At 47.7% G+C, this 18444-nt stretch overlaps 1 protein-coding gene across 1 annotated transcript in view; it reads right to left on the bottom strand.

The window, feature by feature from the left end:
* The window catches only part of GMPR (guanosine monophosphate reductase), a 56979-nt gene extending 39442 nt beyond the window's left edge, over positions 1 to 17537 (bottom strand). The window contains exons 1-4 of the mRNA XM_054491188.2: positions 17320 to 17537; positions 9124 to 9243; positions 5756 to 5839; positions 1409 to 1582 (exon numbers count right to left, since the gene is read on the bottom strand). Of these exons, the coding sequence (XP_054347163.2) occupies positions 1409 to 1582; positions 5756 to 5839; positions 9124 to 9243; positions 17320 to 17406 (465 nt within the window). The 5' untranslated portion in view covers positions 17407 to 17537. The remainder of the gene's footprint in view (positions 1 to 1408; positions 1583 to 5755; positions 5840 to 9123; positions 9244 to 17319) is intronic.
* Positions 17538 to 18444: the final 907 nt, after the last annotated feature.

Below are 18444 nucleotides of genomic sequence, written 5' to 3'. Positions count from 1 at the left end.
TTCACCTCCTGGGTTCAAGAGATTCTCCTGCCTCAGCCTCCTAAGTAGCTGGGATTACAGATGCCCGCCATCACGGCCGGCTAATTTTTGTATTTTTAGTAGAGACACGGTTTCGCCATGTTGGCCAGGCTGGTCTCAAATTCCTGACCTCAGGTGATCCACCCGCCTCGGCCTCCCAAAGTGCTGGGATTACAGTCGTGCGCCACTGCGCCCAGCTGGAACAATTATTGATCCTTTCTTCCTATGTGTTTGAAAAACATAAAAATACTTAACAATCCTTGAAAGTCCTTTAACAGAAGACTTTACTCCATAACAATTCCTTCCTCCCAACTTTCTTACAATGATGACATATATGAGAAGAAATAAAGTTCAAAATTCAAAAAAGGAAAGGTTAGGTAAATTATCTAGTGGTCAATCAGTATGTGCCATCATCATTAGAATTAGCAAAGACTTGCATAATTACAATACAGTTTTTGCAAAAGCCCAAGTTGTACTCTTGAGCTGCTAAGTCCCTTTTTCTGCCAATCCATCTTTCCCAAAAGTCACAAATCTACATTCTAACTAGGTAAGGTGCAGATAATTAGGAAAATACAGGAAAAGTCAAGAAACAAAGCTCCTAGATAAAACACACCACTGACCGATTCACCATTGATAGTAGACTGTCGTGAAATGTTCATAATGTGGACTCCCAACTCCTACAGCGGAGTTTCCTGCTGGCAGTAGGGGTGGGACATGGAGGACCTACATATGTGCCACTCAAACCCAGTCACGTTTTCAATCTTAAAATACACTCTCGGTTAAGAAGTAATACAAACCCCTTTTAAAGGTATCATATGGGGCTGAGTGTGGTGGCTCACACCTGTAATCTCAGCACTTTGGGAGATCAAGGTGGGTGGATCACCTGAGGTCAGGAGTTCGAGACCAGCCTGGCCAACGTGGTGCAACCCCGTCTCGACTAAAAATACAAAAAATTAGCCAGGCATGGTGATGGGCGCCTGTAATCCCAGCTACTTGTGAGGCTGAGGTACAAGAATCTTTTGAACCTGGAAGGCATAGGTTGCAGTGAGCCGAGATCGCCCCACTGCACTCCAGCCTGGGTGACAGAGTGAGACTCCTTCTCAAAAAAAAAAAAAAGTATCAGATAGTAAGAAACATGTGATGATACTTAGGAAAAATTGGAGCCAACATCCTATGAAGTTGATGGGGATTTTATTTTTTATAGAGGAAAGCTAGTTTTCAGATCTTCTGCAGCGGCTACCTATCCTTTCCCAAATGATCCTCAATTAATCTTTGACTAAAGAGGCACCAAAAGCTCTGAAGGGAATACAGCTCCCCCGCCACATTGAACAACTCCCGCGTGGCTTCCCCATCTTGAGAATGTTCTACCGTAATGTTCTACTGTACTTACCATAATGGTGTGTTCAGGAAATTTGGCACGGACGAGTTTCACGAATTCCACAAAATGTTCTGAATATCCATTGGCCACATCCAGGCAAATAAACTTAACCTGTGGCACAGCTTCCAGGATGCTGGTCATCTTTTCCAGATCATTCTGCCCACTGCCTGAACTCACGGCTACATGCTGCACCAAAATAAACCAAGAAAACAGGAATAAACAGTAGCATTCAGACATCAGACCCTGCCCCCATTTATGCGCCTATTCTGGGACAGTACAACAACCCTTTTCAGTCTACCCTAATCAAATGCACAGTGCACCTGCTCAAGACACATGCAACAGCAGAGGTAAAGGGGATTCATTCATTAAATTATCTAAACTTTGGCCAGGCACGGTGGCTCATGCTGTAATCCTAGCACTTTGGGAGGCCAAGGCGGGCAGATCACCTGAGGTCAGGAGTTCGAGACCAGCCTGGCCAAAATGGTGGAACCCCGTCTCTACTAAGAATACAAAAATTAGCCAAGTGTGGTGGCTCATGCCTGTAATCCCAGCACTTTGAGAGGCCGAGGCAGGTGGATCACCTGAGGTCAGGAGTTCGAGACAAGCCTGGCCAACATGGTGAAACTCTGTCTCTACTAAAAATATAAAAATTAGCCAGGCATGGTGGCAGGTGCCTGTAATCCCAGCTCCTCGGGAGGCTGAGGCAGGAGAATAGCTTGAACCCAGGGGGCGGAGGTTGCAGTGTGCCGAGATCGCACCATTGCACTCCAATCTGGGCAACAGAGCGAGATTCCATCCGCCAACTCCCCACCCCGCTAAAAAAAAAAATAATAACTACCGGCATGATTGTGTCATATCAGGGAAACTCAAGGGAGGACAATGAGCAAGAACTAGGAAGTTTCCAGGAAGAAGGAGAAACGGTCAATCAACTCGGGCTTCCCATATGAAAGCCGTGGCCTCCACCCTGAGCGCCTTGCTTGGGGAGCAAGAGAGGGGAAGACATCTGAAATGCCTCTGAGAAACTCTTACCTATTTTTATTTTCACTCCCAATACAATAATAGTGCAGCATGTGACATAGTTTGGATATTGTCCTCACCCAAATCTCATGTTGAAATATGATCCCCAATGCTGGAGGTGGGGCCTGGTGAGAGGTGTCTGGGTCATGGGGGTGTGGATCCCTTATGAATGGCTTGGGCCATCCCCTTGGTGATCTCTCGGTCTGAGTTCACAGGAGATCTGGTCATTAAAAGTGTGTGACCTCTCACCCTCTCTTTCTCTCTCCCACTTCGCCTTCCACCATGATTGGAAGCTTCCCGAGGCCTTCCCAAAAGCAGATGAGTGGCACTATGCTTCCTGTACAGCCTGCAGAACCATTGGCCAATTAGACCTCTTTTCTTTATAAATTACCCAGTTTCAGGTATTTCTCTAAAGTAATGCAAGAACAGCCTAATATAGCATGCAAATCTCAGCCTATACACAGAACTGCAAATCTGTTTTCCTATTAAAGGGATAAAATTTCCCAAGGTGTGAAAACAAACAAGCCTGACGTGATCTTTCGCAACTACACTTGTACATGTTTATATCTGAAGCCACCACATCCTCCCCTGTAACACCCTTGTCCCTTAACTTCCACCAGTGCCCTCGAACCTCACACCTCTCCCTTCTCTGAACATCTGCCCCTTGGGCAAGGACTTGATTTCACTAATTTATGCCTTAGTGAAACTAAGACATGGATTGTTTATATTTTAACTCTTATCTCTAAACCCTGGGCCACATATGAGTGACCTATCTTAATATCCTTTATTTTACTCCCCCAAATCATAACAATGTAGCTGCAGCGCCGAGACTGAGTGTGAACTGATGGTTAACATGACACATATTTACTCCAGCCTTCTCTGTGCATTCACGCCTGGGCCTTGTGGTTCACAGCTCTGCCCTGTGCCAGCCCAATCCACACAAGCCCACTCTCCCTCCCACTAGAGCTCTGCTTTTTTTATCTTACTTCATTTCTGTTTAAGTATACTATATGGAACTTGAGATTGGTTGCCTTCTCTTACTGCTACTAAGTTTTTAACATTATCCCTTTTGAATTTGCCTTTTATTTGGTGGCAGGCTGTGTAGTAAGTTGATGTATCACACTTGGTAATGAAAGCCACAGTTCCAGTTAACAACACATTGCCAAAAACTCCCTTAAAGAAGGTGGGGGGAGGCCGGTGTGGTGGCTCATGCCTATAATCCCAGCACTTTAGGAGGCTGAGGTGGGTGGATCATTTGAGGCCAGCATGGTGAAATCTTGTTTCTACTAAAAATACAAAAATTTAGCCGGGCTAGGTGTTGCCCACCTGTAATCCCAGCTACTCAGGAGGCTGAGGCAGGAAAATCAATTGAACCCGGGAGGTGGAGGCTGCAGTGAGAAGAGATCACGCCATTGCACTCCAGTCTCGGTGATAAGAGCAAAACTCTGCCTCAAACAAACAAACAAAAAAAGAAGTTGGAGGGAGGTCTGAGAAAAAGAAAAAAAGAAAATCGTTATTCCCAAACTATACGGAAAAACAGAAGAAAGTGAAAACAAGCACTTGAACACAATATGGCAAAAATGAAGGACTTACTATTGAGTCAGAATTATTTTATCTCCAAAACCACTTTTTGGAGATAAATTAAAGCACAGTAACAACAACCACAAAAAGCCAGTGAGACCTTGAAAACGGTATAATCTGAAGTCATTTTCCAATCATAAATGATCTGACCAGGAGGGAGCACCTCTAACCCAGGGAGACCTGTCTGTGGCTTCAGCTCAGAACCACCTGAATGTGGCAGGAGCAAGTGCAGGCATGTTGCAGCAAGGCTTTCTGTTGTTTTTTTTTTTTAACAGCTTTTTGAAATATAATGACATACCATACAATTCACCCATTCAACATGCACAATTCAATGATTTTTAGTATATTTAGAGCTCTGTAACCATCATGATCGATTTTAGAACATTCTCATAACCCTCCCAAAGAAAGTCTCATACCCCTTAACCACACTCCCTCCCACACTTCCTCAGCCCCTCAGGCCACTAATCTATTTTATGACTTAGATTTGCCTATTCTGGACATTTCCTAGAAATAGGATCATAGATGCTCTGGCCTTTGTGTGTGTGGCCTTTTCTTTTCTGAGACAGAGTTTCGCTCTCATTGCCCAGGCTGGAGTGCAATGGCACAATCGTGGGTAACCGCAACCTCCGCCTCCGGGGTTAAAGCAATGTTCCTGCCTCAGCTTCCTGAGTAGCTGAGATTACAGGCATGCGCCACCACGCCTGGCTAATTTTGTATTTCTAGTAAAGACAGGTTTTCTCCATGTTGGGCAGGTTGGACTCGAACTCCTGACCTCAGGTGATCCACCCGACTCAGCCTCCCAAAGTTCTGGGATTACAGGCGTGAGCCACCGCGCCAGGCTGCGTCTGGCCTTTTCACTTAGTGAAATGTCCTCAAGGTTCGTCCCTGCTGTAGCCTGTATCAGACCTTGACTCCTTCTTACGGTTGAACAATATTCCACTGTATGGATATATCTTATTTTGTATGTCCTTTCACCCACTGATAGACATTTGGGTTGTGTCTACTTTTGGGCTATTATGAATAACACTGCTATGAACATTCATGTACAAGTTTTTCTGTGGAAATGTGTTAATTTCTGTTGAGTCTATACCTAGAAATGGAATTGCTGGGTCACATGGCAACTCTTATGGTTAACGTTCCAGGAACTGACAACTGTTTTCCAAAGCAGCTGCACCATTTTACATTCCCAGCAGTGAATAAGGGTTCCAGTTCCTCCACATCCTCAACAACATTTATTGTCTTTTTTTTTTTTTTGAAAGAGACCCCTCACTATGTTGACCAGGCTGGCCTTGAACTCCTGGGTTCAAGCAATCCTCCCACCTCAGCCTCCCAAAGTGCTGGGATTACAGGCATGACCCACGGTGCCTGGCTATTATCTGTATTTTTGATGACAGCCATCCTGGTGGGAATAATGTTTACTCAACTCTAAAGCACCTTGTTATACTCAGAAGTTTTTTCTACAGCCAAAAGACTGGATCTACTTTGAATTACCTGGCAGGAAACACAGGTCTTCCCCAAGCTCTTGGGATATAACGCTTCATCTTTCAAGGGAAAACAGACATTTCTTACAGATAAATCCTAGTATTTTAATAATACAATATGGAAACAAGTTTTCTCAGCAAATCCCTGGCAATGGCACAGGGCTAGAGAAACACCGAACTCTCAATGTCTCTCTGCTACTGACGGAAATCCTCTTGACAGCTCTGAAGATTTTGTTCCCCCCTGCAACACTGGTAATTGATAACCAGGCTGTAGTCGTACCTGCAGGCATTCTGGGTGATTTGTGGCAAAGAGCTTCCAGTCATCCAGGGAGTAATGTTTATGAATTGCTGTAAACATGGAGTGCTAGGAAACAAAACAGCACCATTAGGATGGGAAGCCAAGTGAGAGCCCCCCTCCCTCCTCCATCTGGAGGTGGTGATCCAACAAGACAAAGGCATCAGTGTTCCTGCCATCCATGCTTAATTTGCTTTGAATATGCTCCTAGCAGCCAAAACCAAACAAAGGTACAACCATTGAAATCATAAAACCCTGTTTCCCATTCTAATCTGGTTAGACAATACCGCATTCAGGACTAGGAAGGCTCTGCCAGGAGGCAGGAGAGGGATAAAAGAATTCTCAGAGCCCTGCCCAGCCCACCCAGGCTCCCACCCACACCTGTATTAGGCCAAAAGCAGCACAGACAGTCCAAAGAGAAAACCAGGCAGCAGGTCCCCTGCCCAGGAGAAGGACCATCCTAACACAAACTTCTGCTTAGCCTGCCCTGAAGAACCCCGCCTTATCCCTGAAAGCTTTCTCTTGTGTTCACAATCGGAACACTTCTTGCTAAAAGGTAAATCCATTAAATCTTGACGGTGGGAATTTTACATAAAGTATAACCCTAAATCTATGACTACTGCCCCAGTATTTATGACCTGCTTTGTGTCAGTCTTTTCGTTTAATTTTTGGAACAACTTTGAACAGCATTATTAGCTTCGTGGGCATAAATGGAGCTTAAGAAGTTTAAATAGCCCAGGTATGGTGGCTTACGCCTGTAAACCCAGCACTTTAGGAGGCCGAGGCAGGAGGATCACTTAAGCCCAGGAGTTCGAGACCAGCCTAGCAACATGGCAAGACCCCATGTCTATTTAAAAAACAAAAAACAAATCAAACTTATAAAATTTGCTGAGCGTGGTGGCACATTCCTGCAATCCCAGCAATTGGGGAGGCTGAGGTGGGTTGATCACCGGAGGTCAGGAGTTCAAAACCAGCCTGACTAACATGGTGAAACCCCATCTCTACTTAATACAAAAAATTAGCCGGGCATGGTGGAGCACCTGTAATCCCAGCTACTCAGGAGGCTGAGGCAGGAGAATCAGTTGAACCTGGGAGATGGAGGTTGTGGTGAGCCAAGATGGCGCCATTGCACTCCAGCCTGGGCAACAAGAGTGAAACTCCATCTCAAAAAAAAAAAACCAAAAAACTACAAAATGTAACAACTGCATGGCGAGGAAGAGGCGAAGGCCAGAGTCAAACTTGGATCTGACTACGGAGATTGGACACCTTGCCCTTTAACAGAAGCCTCCCACCTAACTTCTCTGGGGCTACCTATGTCCCCATCTACAACTTCTCATTCTAAACTTCTATGACTTTAGTAACTTGCGCTAGTTCTATGGATCCTAGAAACGGGAAATTCACAGTAGCCACCCATGGTTAGCTACACTAGTCTATGCTATTCTGTTAGCAGGGAGACTTCCAAGGAAAATGGGAAGAGCACAGCAAGTTCTAGGTTTTTCCCGGACTATAATCTATTACGTGAATTAATCAGACTTGATTGCTCCCTGGTTCCCCTCACTTTTATACTAACACATAATTCATTAGCAGCAATGGCTGATGACAGAGCAGAGCAGGGAAAGGCTGAGGAGAAAAAAATACCAGTTCCTTAGCAATTAATTTATTAGCCTCTGGCCCAACGCTCAGTAGGGGCTGAGGTCTGACAGACAATACAAGTGATCATGGAATCTGACAGACCACCCCTACTCCATTTTGGGAGCTCATAATTTATTTGAGAAACTTTTCCGTCGAATCACTGGCTAATAATGAATCTCAGTGTCTCCTGTGGTTAGACTTGCTGCCCACAGTGAGAAGCTCTCTCAACTAATTGGATTTATCTTTTCACTTGGCAGGCATTATCCACAGGAAAGACAGAACCCCTGAGCGCAGCAGACAGTCCACATCTAGGATGCAGAAGACACTCTGCACCTCACCCATAAAGGTCCTGCCCACAAACGGGTTTTCCTTTATTTTTCCCAAAGCCAGGACACCATTTTTAATTTTTTTTTAATTTTATTTTAACAAACAGTACTTCTCAGATTGATCCATATAATGAATTTTTTTTGTTGTTGTTTTTGAGACAGGGTCTTCTTGCTCTGTCACCCAGGCTGGAGTGCAGTGGCGCAATCTTGGCTCACTGCAACCTCCGCCTCCCAGCTCAAGTGATCTTCCCACCTCAGCTTCCCGAGTAGCTGGGACTACAGGCTCACACCACCACACCTGGCCAATTTTCATATTTTTTTGTAGAAATGAGGCTTCGCCATGTTGCCCAGTCTGGTCTTGAACTCCTGAGCTCAAGCAATCCGCCTGCCTCCACCTCCCCAAATCCTGGGATTACAGGTGTGAGCCACTATGCCCAGCCAAAGCAAGGATATTAGCTACCCTCTTTATAGAAAATTAGGCTGGTGTAGTTGGCTAAAAGAGACTTTGAGCTTGTAATGTGATCATCCATTTAAGTTCAGGGGTAAATTCCTTAGATTCTAGAGTCAGTTTGGGTTGGAATCCTGATTCTCTCTCTGTATACATCTGCCTGAGGGCCTAGGGCAAGTGACCTACCCCTCCCCTCTCTGCCTCAGTTTCCTCATCTGTAAAAGGAACCTATCTTGTTAAGTTGTGTCAAGAATCAAGAGATACAGGCCAGGCATGGTAACTCATGCCTGTAATCCCAGCACTTGGGTAGGCCAAGGCAGGCGGATCACCTGAGGTCAGCAGTTCAAGGCCAGCTTGGCCAACACGGTGAAACCCCATCTCTACTAAAAATACAAAAATTAGCTGGGCATGGTGGCATGTGCCTGTAATCCTAGCTACTTGGGAGGCTGAGGCAAGAGAATTGTTTGAACCAGGGAGGCGGATGTTGCAGTGAGCCAAGATCACGTCACTGCACTCCAGCCTGGGTGACACAGTGAGACTCTGTCTTAAAAAAAAAGAAATACATTATCTGAAGTGTTTCACACATAAGCGCTCGATACATGTATTCAACATAATTATACAGTAAATGCTGCAGCACAGACTGCATACAAAGCAGCTCTGTCTTAATTTTAAAGGGGTTGTCACTTTTCTACAATATGGCACTCTTCATGTTGTCTAGCTTCTTTTTCTATCTCTAATTTCCAAAACCATCACAGTCATTTTCACAGAAGCAATGGATGCAGATCTAGATCATCTCATTGAACCGAAAGTCCAGACACCGTCCACTTTGACCCAAAGCATCTCACATTTCTACTCTTCCTTGTGTCTGAATAAAGCCAGGGTCAGCTCCTGATAACCTGTCCACAGTGTGAGCAGCAAAGGGAAAAAGCAAAAGCCTACCGCCTCACCTGTGACATCACGGCTGCCATCTCAAACGTGCCCACAGTGTCCATGTTGGCCACGATGATGGGAATCCCTGAGTAGGTCTGCTTTGAATTTCGAAACGTGAAGGTGCGTTCAAGATCCACCTGTTGGCCAAAAAAAAAAAAAAAAAGGGAAAGAAATGAGTGCTTTGCTCTTATGTGAAATGTGCAGAATTTCTGGAGTTTGGAGCGAGTAGGAACAACATAAAGGTCCCTGGATTCCCTTAGGGGTCAAAGACAGGTATTCCAAAGACACCAGAGCCCCCAAAGAAACCAGGTAACTCGGAATCAGAAGCTCTCTCCTCCTTTCCCAGCCTCTCCAACCCCACTGCCGCCTTCTATCGGCTTCCCTGAAGACCCACATACATGTTATCTTTGCCCCATCTCCAAGCCCTATAAAAACCATTCCCCTCCTGGGAGCATCTGCTCCACTCTTCCTTGCCAACCATGGCCCTCCTCCTGGAACAATCCCTTCACTTCTTACCTTTCACCTAGAGCCACACTCCAAATTCACCCTGCAGTGAGCGCCACACCATTAATCCCACCTTTTACCCTCCACGGCTGCTTTAATTATGAGGATCTTTCAAAAAGCTGGTGGAAAGTACATTGCAACCATATGTTCCCACATACCAACACTTGTTCCTTTGACTTGCAAGCTGCTGGGTGGGGAGGTGGGGGGGCTCCAATTCTCCTGTAACTTCAAGATCGGGGCATGTAGGACTAACCTTGCTATCGGCAATCCAGAACAACACAGTCACAAGGGTGGGCCTGACAGAAGCCACGTGCTAGACAGAGCCAGGAACTCACCAACAGCTAGAAGAGTCCAAATTACTTCTCTGACCCAGGGCAGATGCCAGCCCGTCTGCTCACCCACCATCCTCAGCCTCCTCTTATCTCAGGAAGGATACCTGCTACTGGCTCCATTTCTCAAGTTCATTTCTAGCTGGGATTGGCCAATGGAGGACACTGGGTGGGAAACTGGAGGACAGTGGCAGGCAGAGGTGGGGGGAAGTCAGGGTAGTTCTCCCAGAACCCCTCTGCCTTAGGCAGCTTCTCTAGAGCAGCTGTGTCGCCTCCGGGCCTGGATCCTCTGACCAGAGAGGCCTGTGTATTCCTTGTTCCAGCTTTTCCTAAGCGAGCCCAGTCCCTTCCTGGGCTCCAGAGCACTGTCTTCTCCCTCCAACCCTCACCCTAAGGTAGGGGTGGTTTCTTGCTGTTGCTGATCTCTGGGGTGCCTTAATATCCTCAGTTGTGTCAGGATGCCCTACATTCAATTCCATGTTTTAAACAGTCAGCATCGTTTGTTTCTCTGGCTGGACTCTGATAGACACAAACTACATTAGAAGTGGGTGCTTCCCCAAGGGGAACTGGCCAGAGGAGCACAGGTATGAATCTTATGCTTCTGCAGTAACTTAAACCTACATTAACCCTGGCTTCATGAATTACACCAGCAAGAGTCATTTTCTGCCAGTGTTTACCTAGATACTCCTCTCATTTTTTTCACTTGAGGCAACTTTCACTTTGCGATCAGCATTAAGTCAGAAAACACCATGGGACGGCTCTGGCCCTTTAGCCTTTACATTTCTCTTGCTTCTCAACACAGGGTTCTGTGTCCAGAAGGCATCCTGGGTGAATAATGTCATAAACATGACTGCACAGGCCTCACACAGCCATCAATGAGGAGAAATGAGATGCTGGAAGTGCACGAACCTACGCAGTGGCGCGTCCCTTTCTCCACTTCCTTCTTGATGACTCTGGGTTCTACTTCAGTGGAGCACGTTATAGCGACATTCTGAAAGAGAACTGAAGGGACCTACCCACAGCAGCCCTGTGTGTGGCTAATGGCTCTCTAACATTTGGCTTGGCAGGCTTGAAACAATCAGAATTCCTTGGTCTCAAATTACTCTTCTATCCTCCAACAGGCATGGGGCTAGCTGCTATACTGCACCCGGCTGAGATCACAATGGGTTTTTCTTGGCACTCCAAAACCTATCAGCAGGACACAAAACACAGAGCTCTTCATGGAAAAGGGCAGCCTTAACAGTAAACACTTCCCCTCATTTCCAGTCCTTTTTATGAGCTAGCTCTTTGCCATCGTTAATTCTAAGAATGAGAAATAAAATGATCTTCCCCAACTTTATCCACTCAGACACACACACATAACCCAGGCCAGTTGTTCACTAGCAGAGATAAATATTTTAAATATTTCAGCCTCCCAGGAAAAACACTTGGCGCTTAGTCTGGCACAGCCGGCCAATACCCCAAATATAGATTTGATTCCCTGTCTAAGCCTGACCTGAAAGGGAACATAAAGTAACAAAGTCCCCTCCTCAACCCACAAACACACATCTCTGCCACTCTCTAACAGGCCTTCATTAAAGCCAGTCCTGCCACCCAACATGTCAGGGGCTCAAAAGTGCAAATGGGCTGGCATGGTAGCTCACACCTGTAGTCCCAGTACCCTGGGAGGCTGAGGCAGGCAGATCGCTTGAGCTCAGTTCAAGACCAGCCTGGGCAACATGGTGAAACCCCATCTCTACACAAAATAGAAAAAACTAGCCAGGCTTGGGTGGCGTGAGCCCATAGTCCCAGCTACTCAGGAGGCTGAGGTGGGAGGATTGATTGAACACGGGAGGCTGAGGCTGCAGTGAGCCATGATCATGCTACTGCATGCCAGCCTGAGTGACAGAGCAAGACCTTGTCTCAAAAAAAAAAAAAAAAAAAGTACAAATAGAGGCCCACCTACCACATTCCTAAATAATTCAAAGTGATAAGTCCAATGAACAAACTGCTACATAAAATAGGTTCTAACCTCCTACCCTAAAAAAAAAAAACAATTTCATTCACAACCAGAAAGTCACCAGAATATGGTAGTGGGGAGCTGGCCCTGGCCCCCAGTCCACCCCTCTTCCCTTCTCACCCAAATCCTTATGTGTGCACAGAGGAAAAGCCCCCCACCTTCAGTCAGCACATGAAGCTCTGTGCATACCCACGTACTTTTCCATAAACAACTGCCACTTGCCCACTCTGGGTTGGAGGTGAGCACACCAGCATCATGGGAGGCCCTTGGAAACACACCAGGGCAAGAGGCCCATGCAGGCCTTAGAATCAGCTCAAAGTCACCTGGGGAAGGATATCCAGGATCCTGAATACTTGGAGCATGGCCTAAAGAAGAGCATAGCCCACACGCCCTGCCCAGTGAGGAGGGATGCAATTCGGGGGGCAGACGTGGGACCCAGGACAGAGGTTCCTTTTCCTAGATCTACAGATGGTACCGAGTAAAGCAATTCTTTTACATACTGTATTTTATTACATTATCTATTATATAGATCGCTCATTAGCTGTTAACACCTGTCTGAGTACAGGGACAACGTCTTCCAACTTTGTAGTCCTAGTGGCTCAAAACACGTGGGATAAACTAATGGCTGGCTAAAAGGTAAGAATACTGTGTTCTGGCCCCCAGCCTTCTGCAGTGTTTGGTGGCCCCAGCCCAGACCTCTGAATGTGGATCCAAGCCCTGAAAGCCTCACCATCAGTTATCAGGCTCGTGAGAAGCTCGTGCCCAGCTGCAGTGCTACCAGCGAGCCACAGGCTTCCACAAATGGAAAGGGCTTCAGAGTCTGGTCCAGCACACCCGGGTACACATCAGAATCCTCTTAGAAGTGGTTCCAAAATACTCGTGCTCCAGCTGCCTCAAACTTCATGAATCACCACCTTTGTGCTGGACACATTATGTGTATTTTGGAGTGTTTCCCTAGGGGATTCTAACGCATTCATGACTCAGAACAGCGCCAAACTCTTTAATTTTCCAAAGCAAAATTTACAAAGGCTGTCTGTTATGGGTTGAATTATGTCTCCCCCCCCAAAAAATGTTGAAGTCCTAACCACCAGTACCTGTAAATGTGACCTTACTTAGTTAATAGGGTCATTGCAGATGATCAAGCTAAGGTGAGATCAAGAAGGTGAGCCCTAGTCCAATAAGACTGATGTTCTTATAAAAAGGATAAATTTCTGGGCGCGTAATCCCAGCACTTTAAGAGGCCGAGGCAGGTGAATCACCTGAGGTCGGGAGTTCGAGACCAGCCTGACCAACATGGAGAAACCCTGTCTCTACAAAAAAATACTAAATTAGTCGGGCGTGGTGGTGCATGCCTATAATCCCAGCTACTCGGGAGGCTGAAGCAGGAGAATCGCTTGAACCTGGGAGGCGGAGGTTGCGGTGAGACAAGATCACGCCATTGCATTCCAGCCTGGGCAACAAGAGCGAAACTCCTTCTCAAAAAAATAAAAAAAATAATAAAATAAAAAGGAGACATTTGGACACAGATGCACACATAGGGAGAACCTCATGTGGAGATGAAGGCAGAGATTGGGGACAACTGTCAGCAAACCAGCAGAAGCTGGGAGAAGGGCAAGAAACAGATCCTCCCAGCCCTCAGAAGGAATCAACCCTGCTAACATCTTGGACTGGGACTGCTACCTTCCAGAACTCTAAGATACTAAATTCTTGTTACTTAAGCCACCAAGTATGTGGTCCTCAGTTACAGCAGCCCCAGGAAACCAGCATACAGGCAAAGGTTAAAAAAAAAAAAAAAAAAGTAATTAGTGACAGAGCTTGGACTAAAACACAAGTATCCTTCCTCCCAGCCACTCTGCCATGTTCTCATCCCCCTCAGGCCAACCAGTAGCAGACGGTGAAAGCTAGACCAGAACTCTTCTCACTGGACTGCTGGGGAAAAAACTGCTATGAAGTTTTAAGCAGACTGAACATCTGTTGTGTCTTCTCTGTGCTAAAACAAAATGAGTAATTTGCTGCAATTCTCTTCAATGCCTGACAATGTATTAATAAGTTTTTTAGGGGTTTATTTTTTGTTTTTTGTTTTAATTCTTATCGGCTGGGTGCGGTGGCTTACACCTGTAATCCCAGCAATTTGGGAGTCTGAGGCAGGCAGATCACCTGAAGTCAAGAGTTCAAGACCAGCCTGGCCAACACGGTGAAACCCCATCTCTACTAAAAATACAAAAATCAGCCGAGTGTGGTGGGTGCCTGTAATCCCAGCTTCTCAGGAGCCTGAGGAAGGAGAATCGCTTGAACCCAGGAGGCGGAGGTTGCAGCGAGCCGAGATCACACCACTGCACTCCAGCCTGGGTGACAGAGTGAGACTCCGTCTCTACATAAATAAATAAATAAATAAATAAATAAATAAGTACATTCTTACTAGCTTAAGGACTAGAGTAGAATGTTAGAGCCAGAAATGGGTTCTAAGGAAGAAAACACTCAGGGAGAATGCAGGCTCCCCAGGGTATCAGATGTAAACAAAGGTCTTGCCTCAATCCACAAACTCGTCACTTCTCAGAAAAAGATTATCCAAATGTCCCCACGTGACCCTGTGGTGCTTTACTCTTCCATGCCAGGGGTTGGACATTTGAGAGATGAATGCCTCCCTGGAGAATCCAGGCGAAGGTCACCTGGGCCACTGCTACCTGTATTCTTTGCCTCTCAGAGGTGACCTCAGATTCATCTCATTCATGTTCATTTATGGGAGGCTGGTGGAAATGTCCTTGTAGGAGTCCTGAAGCTTCTGAGGGGGAGATCACTCTTACTGTCCGTTTCCTGCTTATAAGCCTGATGATCCATTGCTGGGCCTGGCTCTTAGCAAAACTGTCACGAGGATAAGCCCATCATCAGCTGTCAAAACCCTCCTCCCCCAGCCAGACTCTACTCCCAGGGTGTACGTTCTCTTTCCTGGCTCCGTACAAATCCGCTGTTAGGCTCAATGTCGGTCATCTACCGTTCAGTTTCCCATTTGCCTCCAGATATTACTTCTGCCAGGATGCACATATTTTAAGCTTCTGATTGTGCAAGGAAAAGTTTTTATCTGCCTATGAAAAATTTCAGGCATCAACAAGCAAACTGAGAAAACATTGAGAGGGGATTAGGGAGGCCTAACTAGATCCCTCAACGCCACTGAGGCAAGTAAAGTCAGATCATGGGGGTGGCCAGCCAGGCAGCAGCCTCACGCATCAGGGAGCTAAACCATCATGGCAACCGATTAGAAAGGCAATGCTGGTTAACCTGAGTCTCCAGGCCTGTGGCTGGCAAACTCCCACGAACATAAAAATACAAAAGAGACTCCTCAAGGGCACTGAGTTCTCACTGCAATGTGTACATGAAGATTTCAAAGGTGCCACCCCAAACTGGAACATTAGTAGTTACAATCTGCCCAAATTGTGAAGCCAAGTGTTGCATGACATTGTCGCATGAGGTGACAGTATTCCCTGAGAAGGAGTAATTCATTCTATTACATAAATTTCATTTTAGCTTTAGAGACAGGGTTGTCCAGGCTGAAGTGCAGTGGCACCATCATAGCTCACTGTAACCTCCAACTCCTGGGCTAAAGCCATCCTCCCGCCTCAGCCTTCCAAGTAGCTGGCACTACAGGTGAGCACCACTGCCCTAATTTTTTAAATTTTTGTTGTAATCTCCAACTCGTGGGCTCAAGCCATCCTCCCGCCTCAGCCTTCCAAATAGCTGGGACTAGAGGTGTGCACAACTGCCCTGGCTGATTTTTTAAATTTTTGTAGAACTGGGGTCTTGCTATGTTGCCTAGGCTGGTCTCAAACTCCTGGCCTCAAGCAATCTTTCCACCTCAGCCTCCTAAAGTGCTGGGATTACAGGTGTGAGCTACTGTGCCTGGCCCTATTACATTAATGTTCAATATTTTATCTTCTCAACATGTTTTCTGGTTCAGAAAATAGGTATATCTTTGTTTTGAACATCCAATTTTCTGAAAAATAAGTTTCTCTCTTCTAAATACATTTTGAATATTTAAAGAATATTGAGACCACCAAATTATTAGCATATCCAGAATCCCCCTATTTCATCTTGGTCTTGCCTTAGGAATTGGCTACAGCTCATGCTTCCAGAGGCCCAGGCCTGCCTTCCAAACTGTTTTTGTTCCAAGAGAGGCCCCCTCTTTAGCACCTGAAAGGTCATGAGGGACAGGCACAGGGTCACCCAATCTGGGGCGATAAGCTTTAATCATTCCTCCCCCACCTCCTCCAGTCCTGCCGGGCTCCAAACCAGCCAATGCTGCTGCTTACAGAAGGCCACTTGGTTTAGTCATTGGCTAACGCGGAGGCTTCCCCAATCCAAGCAAGCCCTCGGCTGGCAGCCCCAGGCACTGCAGTTAGGCCTGGCACCGGAGTGGACAGCGGACTTCTTTGCTGAGGGGATTTATTTATGGTTTTGTTTGTGGAGCTGGATGGACGGAGCTGTGCAGGTTGGCCCAGCCTCCTAGTGTTTACTCCTTCAGCCCCAGCCTTCAGCCGTGTCCAGTTTCCTCACCTTCCTCTCCAGCTCTCAGCAAAGCCAGAGTCACCAGCGCACACCACCCCGGGGCACTCTGCCTTTCAGGGCAACTAGTTTATCCTTCAGGGACTGGCCTCCCTTCGCCCAGCCTCAGGCTATTTCCAGTCCGGTCTCCACCTGTTCCTTAGGATTTGAGTACATCCAGGCAGAACCAGGGAAATGCCCAAGGCTTCCAATTCGCCCCCACCTCTCCCACCCCAAAGCTTTCAAAACGCTTCTCCAGGGCTAGGCTGGGACCGCGGGCTGTCCAGTACCGCAGAGTCCCCAAGCCCCACTGCCAGCAAGGCCGCCAAACTCAGAAAGGAAACCCTGAACTTGTGCCCTGGGTTCTCCTGGTTTTTCAGACGCGTTCACGAAGTTCCACCGCTGGACCCGAAGCGAAAGCGGCAGCAATTCTCAGCACTAGGAGACGCTGCCAAAAATCACCGGGATCTGCAGTTGTTTTTCTCGTCCTCTCTCTCCTAGCTCCAGTTTCCTTTTCTTGCTATAAGCGCCCTTGTACCCCCCATTCCTTCTAAACCAACTGGCCACTGGATCTCTGCTCATCTGTGGTCAAGTTTCACTGTGAACTTCCCCTAGGCCACCCAACGGGACCGACGTGTAGAGAATTTCATGGGCCCCCGTATCACCGCCCTTAAAGTCATCTCACGTCCTGGCAGGTGCTGGGGCGGGCGAACGGGGGCGCAGCGCCCCAGCCTCAAACACCTAGGCAGGCAGGGTAACCCAGTGCCACCCCCTTCCACCCACTTGCCCCGCGCCACCCGGAAAAAAAAAATCCCACCCCACTGCGACTTCCGAACGGCCCCCACCTCGGCTCGGCTCTTGAGGCTGCTCCGCTTAGGTCGGAGCAGGACATCCTTGAAGTCGAGCTTGAGGTCCGCATCTATGCGGGGCATGGTGCGGCGGCTCCTGGCTGCGGCGGCGACGGCGGGGCGGGGGCGCCTGCGCGGGGCGGCGCGGGGAGCGCCGGGGCTCCTGTGCCGGGGCCGGGAGCTGGCGCGGGGCGGGCGCGCACGCCGCGGTCTTAAACACGCCCCGCCGACCCGCGGTCACGCTTGGCCCAACCCCGGGCACCGCCTCCGCCTCGGGCAGGGGCTGAGAGGCAGACTGGTTAGGGACAGACTGGCGGCGAAGCCCTTCCTCCTTGCCTCCCGGCCCCCGTCCTTCCCCCGCCGGTGTACAGCCCGTGGCAGTGACCGAATGGGGACGGGGGAGGGAAATGCGCACCGTTCTGTTTGTCCCCAAGGTCCCCGATGGAGAGGGGACTTAGCGTGTGCCTGCCTTATCCAAGGGAAAAGTCGCTCCCTGAGAGCTTTTACTTTTTTTTTTTTTTTTTTTTTTGAGACAGAGTCTCACTGTCACTCAGGCTGGAGTGCAGTGGCGCTATCGCCGCTCATCGCAGCCTCGACTTCCTGGGCTCAAACAATTCTCATGCCTCAGCCTCCTCGAGTACAGGCGCACGCCTCCACACCCAGCTTATTTTAAAAATTATTTCCTAGAGACGGGGTTTCACCATATTGCCCAAGCTGGTCTCGAGCTCCTGACCTCAAGTGATCCGCCTGCCTCGGCCTCCCAAAGTGCTGGGATTACAGGCGTGAGCCACCGTGCCCGGCGGATTCTCCTTTTTTAAAATTCAAGCCCGGTGTGCTCACCCAGTGCTGAGGGGCACGTCTCTCACTTGCCAAAGAACCAGAAACCCCAGGGAGGTTGTACAGAATTAAGGAAAAGAGCGTGGGCAGTTAACTGTTTAGCTGTACTTGGATTGTGGAGGCCATGATTCCCTTTGGACTTGTTGTTAAGAGACAAGGTCTCACTGTGTTGCCCAGGCTGGTCTTGAACTACTGGGTTCAAGCAATCCTCCCGCCTCAGCTTCCCAGTGTTGGGACTACTGGCGTGAGCCACTGCGCCCAGCCTGGATTTCAGGATTTTTGTTT

This window comes from Pongo pygmaeus, chromosome 5, assembly GCF_028885625.2.
Source record: "Pongo pygmaeus isolate AG05252 chromosome 5, NHGRI_mPonPyg2-v2.0_pri, whole genome shotgun sequence".
NCBI lineage: Eukaryota > Metazoa > Chordata > Mammalia > Primates > Hominidae > Pongo > Pongo pygmaeus.
Note: the sequence above shows the minus strand (reverse complement) of the source record. Positions and strands in the feature narration are given on the sequence as shown.